The sequence below is a fragment of the Homalodisca vitripennis genome, chromosome 5 (assembly GCF_021130785.1).
Source record: "Homalodisca vitripennis isolate AUS2020 chromosome 5, UT_GWSS_2.1, whole genome shotgun sequence".
Taxonomy (NCBI): Eukaryota; Metazoa; Arthropoda; class Insecta; order Hemiptera; family Cicadellidae; genus Homalodisca; species Homalodisca vitripennis.
This window is the reverse complement of record NC_060211.1, coordinates 41,789,160-41,798,687: the sequence shown is the minus strand read 5'-3', so window position 1 is coordinate 41,798,687 and position 9,528 is coordinate 41,789,160. Positions and strand designations below refer to the sequence as shown.

At 32.8% G+C, this 9,528-nt stretch overlaps 1 protein-coding gene across 2 annotated transcripts; it reads left to right on the top strand.

The window, feature by feature from the left end:
- The first annotated feature begins 5,449 nt into the window (after positions 1–5,449).
- Positions 5,450–8,186, top strand: LOC124362078. Of its 2 annotated transcripts, none has more exons than XM_046816251.1 (2): positions 5,450–5,971; positions 8,040–8,186. In XM_046816251.1, exon 1 carries the CDS (start codon positions 5,538–5,540, stop codon positions 5,904–5,906), a length of 369 nt encoding a protein of 122 aa, XP_046672207.1. In that variant the 5' UTR covers positions 5,450–5,537; the 3' UTR covers positions 5,907–5,971; positions 8,040–8,186. The 2 variants fall into 2 exon arrangements, with proteins under 2 accessions (XP_046672207.1, XP_046672206.1); XM_046816250.1 differs by having other exon boundaries at positions 5,450–5,974; positions 8,042–8,186.
- Positions 8,187–9,528: the final 1,342 nt, after the last annotated feature.

Here is a 9,528-nt window from a genome sequence, read left to right as displayed (position 1 = left end):
CAGCCCCTCGAGTCGTCGGTACCACGCATGAGGGTACCATATTAGTCTTTGAGGTACAATCATGACCTATTGTTTAGCAAGCGTTTATGATCTACCAGAAAACTTCATTAATTTATAACTTAATTCCCGCAATAATTTGCAATACAGGATACTCGAATAGTTGAGCATCCTTTAGCCCAAATGAGTGCTAATTAGTTGCTTTAACATTTAAGCTCTATATGTAGTGAATGTTGCATAAAACTACAAATGTATTCATAACAGATTTCGTTGCACTACTATAATTTGCAATGAGTGAAAATTGCAATTAGAGCTCTTATTGGCACATTTACTGGCTAGAGGGTGAACTTTTTGTCTGCTTTCATAAACAATTGAAGTAATAATCGGACATATTTCAAGTCAGAAGGTCATATATCAAAATATCACGAGGTATAGTACACAAACTACTGAAACTACAGGAAATTGACGTCATAACTGCGTCTAAACTTTTGTTTGATATCTTCTCTCAGTGCTAAGTCCTAGTTGCCTTTAACTGAACAGTATGACTCAGTAACTGGCGGGAGGGGCTTCGCTTAACGCTCAGCCAATTATTAAGAGAAAAGGATAAATGAATTGTACTATTTGAAAACTAACTTCAGAAAGTACATAACAGAAATTTTTTTAAAATGTTGCATAGACATTGCCCTAGAATGTTCTCCCAAGCATACCTACTAATTGCCTTTTAACTGTATTGAAAATAAATGTGTTTCAAACCAATAATTTATGTTATCTTATAACTATTACTCGCCTTCGGCTCGCTGGGGGCTACGCCCCCAGGCCCCTAAGTGGGATGTTGGCAAATTCGAGGATAAGCGTATTTTGGGAACATGTTAAGTCCGAGCATTCGATGAGGAATCTGGGCGAGCTTATAAAAGAAATAATAACTTAATTATTTTTGGTAGGATTATGTCTAGTTATCTTGGGAATAAGTAACGTGTAAAAATGTCATTTCCACAAGTCAATCAGTTCTCGAGATATCGTGCTGGCACTTAGTTTCAAGGGTTAACACCGATTAAGGTAATAAAGGGAGAAGATTTGGCTCTCTTTGTTGTAGTTTTATGAAAAAGAAAATAAAGTTGAGAAAAACTTACCAAAGAATTGTAAAGCAAAAAAGTAAGATAAAGTGTCATTTGCACAGCAGGGGTTAACTTGGCCAGATGTTTATTACTGTGTTCTAAATTAAGGCAAAAAATATATCGCAGATTCATTAACGTGTATAAAAAAATATGTTTGCCATAGGTTAATTAATATAAGAGAAATTGTCTTGTAAGGCTATTGCAGATTCAAAAACTACGTAAGTATGAGCATATATAGTTCGACATCGTATACACACGTTATTGAGACTTTCCTAGAGATACAAATATATCTAATTATTGAATACCATGTTCGTGGTTGTAATAAGGTTCATCCTTAATAACTGTAGGTGAGAAAACTTATTCGTACGTTGGTTAGCGGATAATGTATTTAATGTCACACGAGGTTGGCAGCCTATTAGGAATTTGTGATTAAAATTATTGTATTTGAGCGTTGGTGAAAAATACGTCTTTATTTAGTATCCTCTATCTGTTATCTTCACAGATAAGCAGGCAAATATAAAATAATATAATAAGTAAATTAGAAGTAAGGCAATGCTGAGAAAGCTGGAAATAATAGATGGTTTATCATGTCTCAAGTTAAAAATATAGGGAGTTAAAGAGAAACATATAGGCCGTTGGAATAAAGAATCAGATAAACAGCAATTTGAGGCAAAACTTTTGTTTTTGCACCGTGGTTGTCCAATGCTTCTTACAATAGTGTATAGCTGGTCTCAATACAGAGAGTCCGGATAATACTTCAAAATATTTAGAAAATTCTGTGGTTAAAGTTGATACCTCTTAGTGGAACAATTTAGTTTGCAATTAGAAATATTTACTGGTCAGTAATTGTGTATTGATTGGTATTAAAGTTATTATATTTTTGATTGCGTGTTAGTTCTCCAATGGTTTCAATTTTTGCGTGGTTTATTCAGTCTCATTGAGACCATATATTATTAGCACATTAACTAATATTGTTCTCGTTATCTTATAATTATTACTCATAATTTCAGGACTCTAATTTGAGAACTTAATCAATTTTCAGAAACTACTGAGTAAAGAGGTCATTTCACCAAACAGATATACTCATCCTCTCTGGTCTCACGACAATGGCCTTACAAGTTGAAAGGTATAATGGTAAATAATAAACTTATTTAATTTGTAGTATTTCATAGACTTCATATACTTACGTATCCACACACTTCATATACTTCTGTATTCATGAATAATACCGATCTAAAGCTGACTTTAATCTTAGTCACTGTAGTTTTGGAACAGATGTGAAGATGTGAATATCTGCCAAAATCTATTTTCCTGTTATACTTTAGAGATATAGTATGAAACAGCGGTTAACACCTAAACTTATAAAATATCTTTGATTTGAGACTCCAAAAGATAATTTATGTATATGGTTCTTCCTGCCTGCAAATTTGGGTGTAATTTAACTCGAAAATTACATGCTAGTTCCTGCAAAATATGACACTTTATCTGATTACGGGAATAAAACTAACTTTTCATAAAATACAAATTATCTTCCCTTGTCTTAATTTTAATCCAGCAATTGTTTTGTTCATACTTAGGTCGTTACTTGTACCATATATCTTTTAGATGAGTAGACTGGCTAATTATATCGCTCTCAGAACATAAATTCTTGATATTTTCCATCCTGAAGGCCAGACCCAACGACCTCCACTGGGTACGAATAGCCACGTACAATACGTATGAATGGACACGATAGCGTCGTATTACTAAATAGTTCAAAGTACACTAGGGATGGATGTAGTATTCACACACGTCTTGAGTGAGGTTGCAGATTAATGAAATTTACATTTATAAGACGGCAGACGTTAACCGAATGTGTATATCCACAAGTACGCAATATAGACCAAAAACCTAATTTGGAAAGATTAATTAATTTTAAATAATTCTATTTTATACTCATGTTGTATACCCTAAAAGGTGGATATCTTTAACACTAAAGTTGTGCAAAATTTTATCTCAGAATTCACACCATTTTCTCGTTACGTCCTTATCTGTACATATTTTCCTTTACGTTTTACAACAGACCATACATTGTATAAAGGGATTCTTCTTACGCCATTGGTATTTAAATCATTTACACCTAACCTTTATGAGGGAAAACACTCCAAACCTCCTACCTTATGTTCATTGCCTCCCGAAGAATCGAACCCGTGACCTCTCTACAGAGAGGTTATCCTCATCCGTTAAATTATACTTAAACAACCAAAAGAAGAGACCTCCTCTTCCTATCCGCTGTGCAACAAACAGAGCTTCCATAATTTGACACAAGTCGGTGACGAAATGGAAAAATACGATTTTGCATTTACAACGTCTCACGTTGGGAGCTCATGTCTGCTCATTGATTGATGAACCTAGTTATTCAAGAGTCCATTCAAGAGTGCAATGTACCACCGTAAAAAATTAATCTCGAAGAAATTAAAGCTAATTATTTTTGCAGCAAAGTCTCTAATGATGAGGATATACTGTGTTTCATGACTGCGTTGCTATCCTACTGACATCATAATTGTTTTTAACTTATAACTCATCACACCACAGAGTATCGAGAGGAAGTTTAATTATGTATTTCGAGCTTAAATGGTAAATTTCATGGGACATAGGTAATTATCTCTTGATAATTTCTTACGTCTAGAAAAGTGACAAGGCTACATCCTTCAGACACCCATAGACGGATCTCTAGAATTTAAACACGTTTTAAACTCTTTCTACTAACTTAAGGATAACGAGAGACAATCTCCTTGCAGAATGAACGTTTTTAAGACACTCATCCACAATGATTATTATATGAAAGACTTTTATTTAGTACCGGTATAAAATTTTATTTGACTCGATGAAATATAAAGAAGCTTAGTTTTGAACAATACTTAACTAATGAACACGTAATCGAAAGATTTGAAAAAAAAACACTGATGGTTAGGGAGGAGATATTTGATTTACAATTAAAATTTTAAATTTTTCTTGAAGAGTCAAAAAGTAAAAAATTACATAAAACTGTTATTTTCTAATTCTTATATTTCTCAATTGTATTTTTTGAACTAATAGCAATATATCCTGATTAACTGATTATTTTTATGGGCTATTACATAATACAAAAAATAAAAGCAGTTATACATGGAACATATTTCTAGAGCTCATTCAAAACCCCTTTAGATATAGAGGTGAAACAAGGTGTTTAATAAATTTTAGTAATTGGATACCACACAATACGCATATTTATAAATATTTTTCATTAAATGGTTTTCCATTACTAAATTTTGGATAGGTACAAAACTTATAACTATTTACTCTGTTATAATCATAATAACAGTTTCTAGATTTTAACGTCATGACCCACCCTTTGGTGCATCTGGCGTTTTACATGCCAGATATACATATTGGATACATTTATTTGGATTAATTTACACGCTGCAGTTCAAAAATCTTCTACTAAAGAACAGTAAAGGTTGTCACCCTACATACAAATATACATAGAACATAAATAATACTTAAAATAAATGAAAATATATGTATATATACAAGTATTACATGTGTATATACGAAAAAGTTTATTATCTTTAATAAAACAAACTATTTAAAACTAATATTTATGGATTTTTGTACCGCTAGGTACATTTTTCTGAGGAATAAATGTTTAAATATTGAAAATATTAATTTAATAATAAATAAAAATTATAGAAAACTTAGATTCATACACATTTTATGACCAATAAAAAATAATCCATCCAATATTGCACTTACTTTTAAATCCATACTTTTTCTATATTTGACATAATAAAACTAATAATAACTATTGTAAAATACATAAATACGCTTATTTAATATCAATTATAACCAACGAGTACGTTCCTGTCCATATGAGTTGGGCGTTTATTTATAAAAGTAAAAGTAGAATATTTATCTAAAATATATAACTGTAAAAACAATACCATTAACATGAATAGAACATAAGATTTTCTTTATTACTTGTACATTTTGATTATCTTATTAGTGTATGTGCAAAATACTTTATTTTCACAGTCCAATACTGTTAAAAACTATTAAAGTTATGTACAGATCAATGGGTTTATAGCGATTATACAACAACAAGATGATACAATATGTTTAGAAACAAACAGTAAATATTTGGTAAGAGGTTCTAAGTTTACCTAAGTATCACGTACTTATCACGCGCCGCCTGTGTGTCTCACAACCACGCCGCTCTTCCCCCCCACCCACGTGACAAGTCCAAAGAACAGCGAAAAAACCACGGAGAGATTGCAACAAGCCGAAAATAAACCAATATAAAAGCGATAATTACTCAATCACGATACCACTAGTCATCTGAAGTTTGCAGTGTACTTAAGTACCTCGTTTCTGTTGTTCGTGGTCGGCGGAGACCTCGGAAGCACGATGTGCTCCTGCAGTGTTTTTCTGTTTTTTGTTGGTGTAGTGATGTGCGCTCTAGTGCTAGACGTTTCGTCCTCTCAACCGATGAAAGAAGTGCAGTTTCTATCCGTTCAGTATTTCAAGGACAAGGAGGCTTCCCAGGACGTTACGCCGATACCGAAGCTAGTAACGAACTCTTCCGTTGAGCCTAACCAGGTGGCAGATGATCAAGATTCGACGGATGATCATCAGATGGACGGTATAAAGTTGAAGGACATTGCATCTAGGTTACCAAGGCTCAGGAGATCTCTGAATGCCTCAGACCTGCAGCTTCGTCGTAAGGCATCCTGTAGGGAGTGGGGGCAACCGCAAATCCTGCCTACGCCCTGTTGATACTCAAGGTTACCAAATTGGATCCTCCACTCTACTCTCTCAGTAGTCGCTGGAGTTGAGAAAAAAAGGTATTTATACTGTTGAATATTAATGCATTTTACGCATAGATTATATAGTCAATGTATTATTTTATTATTTTAACAACGTAATTTTCAAAATACAGTGTTGTAAGATTTTCAGAATCCCCAAGAAGGTTCACTTCTGCCTGGTTTATACATACTAGTAGAACTAATACTGAGTACAGCAAAACTCCATATATCACTTTAAAATTGATATCCACTAACAGTAAATGTTGAGACATTGAAATAAACAGCAGTGGTCGTAGGTTTAGTTTACTGTGTAGGATGACCGTTGGTGTGTGAGTAGGGCTCCCTTAATGTTTTATAACCTAGTATGGCTTTCCATGCCCAATTTACCCGTAAGAGGCTGGAATTTAGTTAGACTTCTCTCTTTCCAAGGTCACATGACTTAGATAATGAATAACCTTTATCCCTAATCATGAGATTTCAGTAGTAGGCGGCCTCCGAACACAACCTTGATATCCTGTAACTCCTAAAGTAGCTCTAAGGTCCTTTCAAAATTAAGTACAAGGGATTTACTGTTCTTGAATAACAAAAGAAAACTCAGAACAATAAGCAGGATACAAGGCCAAAAGATGTATGAGTACGTAGACTATGATTAATAATAAACCAATCAAAGAGTATTTAATAAAGTATACTCGTAGCTCGGTTGTATGGCATTTTGTTGTTCTATTTTTAGAATTACTAGAATTATAGGAACGCATAACATACGTAGATCTTTAGGTAAGTAGATTTTAAGATCTTAAAATGCTGAGGTCATATCCATTGTACCTTCCACCTAGCCTTAACAACATAGTTAAGTTTGTGATTAAGTGCTCTGGCTAGTATAGGCGGTTTTAATGTTTAAAACAATACAAAATATGCTAAATAAAAACTATTCTCATTAATAGCAAAAAATCCTTTCCCTTTATAACCTGTCATTTTTGTACATAAAGCTTATATGATGTTTGTTGGTAATAAAATGTGTTATCAAATATTGAATACGAATTGTTTAATGGCAGTCCACTTAATATAAACAGTGAACTATTAGGAAATTCTTGACTAAGAATTAAACTATTAATTTTTTAAATTAGCACACACAAACTTATTATACTCTTAGACGAATACTTTAGACTAGAAGACATTCGGAGTTTGTGTTGTTAGATCAACATGATATTTAGTGATCTTTAATTCTGCTTCAGTTTATACTAAGATGAAATATTTTTAGACTGTGTTCAATATCATATTTTATTAAGTATTTTTCATATTTGTATAAAAAGCAGTAGCCTGATTTAATTTAAGTAAATCTAGAATCACAAAAAGTACTTGCTCCGTCGGTACTGAAACCTCTCACTTGTCGGACGAGCGTGCTACCACTACACGACTGTGCCCTTACATTTTACTATTCAATTATTTGAATGTCACCGTCTCTGTCAGATATGTTCCTAATAACCAAAGTAACATATGGTCGGAAGACTAAATGCCTGTCAAACAACTTAAATTTGAGTTAAATCTGAAATAGCCTATTTCAATAAAGCTTCAATTTAATGGTGGTACCATGCTCATCTAGCAAGTGAGAGATCCGGGTTCGAATCCCGGCGGAGTAGGAACTTTTTATGATTCAATCTTTATTGAGAATTAAATCGGGCTATACAAATTTAATAAATGTAAAAGGTTATTTGATAGGTACTCGGTCATCCGATCAAATATAAGTTTGGTTATCTAAACACATGTGACACAAACAGTCAGGTACAAAATAATAGCAACGTATAAAGTAAGGGCTCCGTAGTGTAGTGTAGTGTAGTGGTAACGTGCTCTCCCGGCAAGCGAGAGATCCGGGTTCGAGTCCTGACTGAGCAAGTAACTTTATTGATTCAAGCTTTATTGAAATTAAATATTTATACATACATATCAAACTAACAAAGAAATCATATTCTAAACATTCCCATTTTGTTCCTACCATTACCTTATCAGTAGCAAGCTAGCATTTCTTTATCTGCTTATAATAATAACATATATATTATTACGCTAAATTTGTTTTATTGCTCCAAATAAATAATTTGTACTTTGTTGCAGGTTAAACCGGAGTTACCACCCAAGCTAGATGCGTGGTTAAGAGTATTATCTGCTGAGGCATTCCTTGAGCTTGAAATAATGTTGTTTAGGTTTAATTATTTATTTTGTACATTTTCTAAATAAATTATTTATAATTTTTGTACTACTTAGAATAATGAATCTATTATTTACAATCACAATACAAACTATTATAAGCTAAAGATGATTTTTTATCTTATGAAATATAAGAAATATTCAAATAATGAATGAGAGACTTTGTCTACATCTATTTCAGAAGACAAAGCACCTCATCATTTTTATGCCTATTATGATCATTTAGCTCTTGAGGAAGACGTTTTGTGAATCAAAGTAAGTACGTTAGAAACCCAAGTTTGTTAGAAACGATTGCATTTCAATAGAACGTTAAATCAAAGAAATTAAATGTACTGAGGACCTGAGCAATTACAGTATTTGATAGGATTAAATTATGAATTTTAAATAAACAGAGACCATTTTGCGCTCATGGAACATAAATAATAATGTTTATCAAATCAAACCTAATGGCGATAATGTAAATGTGCACCAAAACATACATATTTAAGATTTTCCATAGGCCACACCTGTGAGCTATAAATAAAATGAGAATAATGTGTCAAGTAATTCATTCAATGTGTTAGAACATAATTTATTAAACCAAAAATACTCATATCCATCTCATTCTTATTCGTACGGTATACAACTATATTATATTTTAATGGCCAATTATTTATAGTTGAATCAGATCAATAGCTCAAAATTTACTTTGTTCTCAATTTAAAATTACATTTAATTCAAACATTTTTAATACAATAAAAAGATCCGGTTAAATACAATGGGTCGTAAATTTATTGATTTAATTTAATATAATTACAACTTATTTTAAATAGACAACCGAATACAAGTTCTAATTCTAAACCACCCATCGGACCAAGGTCAGACAATAATACAGGCCGGAGTGTTGACCCCCCCCACCTAACAAATACAACCACTTGTTACGTCACACTGTCCGCCCGGCCGTCCGTATACTTCTCACGTATTTATAACAGCTGATTGATTACGAGTGAAATCATCTGTTATTACTCGTCTATTACAAACTTTTGTTGGTAAAAGGTTTACAGAGTATTTATGTCGTTTTAAAATCTAATGTGAAAAGACAATACACCCTATTTTAATAAACAAACTACTCTTAAACATGCAAAAATACTACGTAGCAAGTATGGCTTTCAAACAATTCAAATATATTCAATCTCAAAAGAATAGCTATAAAATAATAACAATTGTATGAGGCTGAGCTCTCGATCATTTCCACTGAATGAAACGGAACGGTCAGACGGGTCTAGTGACGTCATAGTGTTAGGACTTCGGCCTGTATTAAAGTCTGACCTTGATCAGGCCCACCTATCATTTTAAAATAGGCCAGGTAAGAGTACAAAAGTATCTTTCACATTTCATAAAGGTGCATCTGTTAT

What these genes read in the sequence shown, in the direction of transcription:
- LOC124362078 (XM_046816251.1), top strand. Translation starts at nt 5,538, where the DNA reads ATGTGCTCCTGCAGTGTTTTTCTGTTTTTTGTTGGTGTAGTGATGTGC.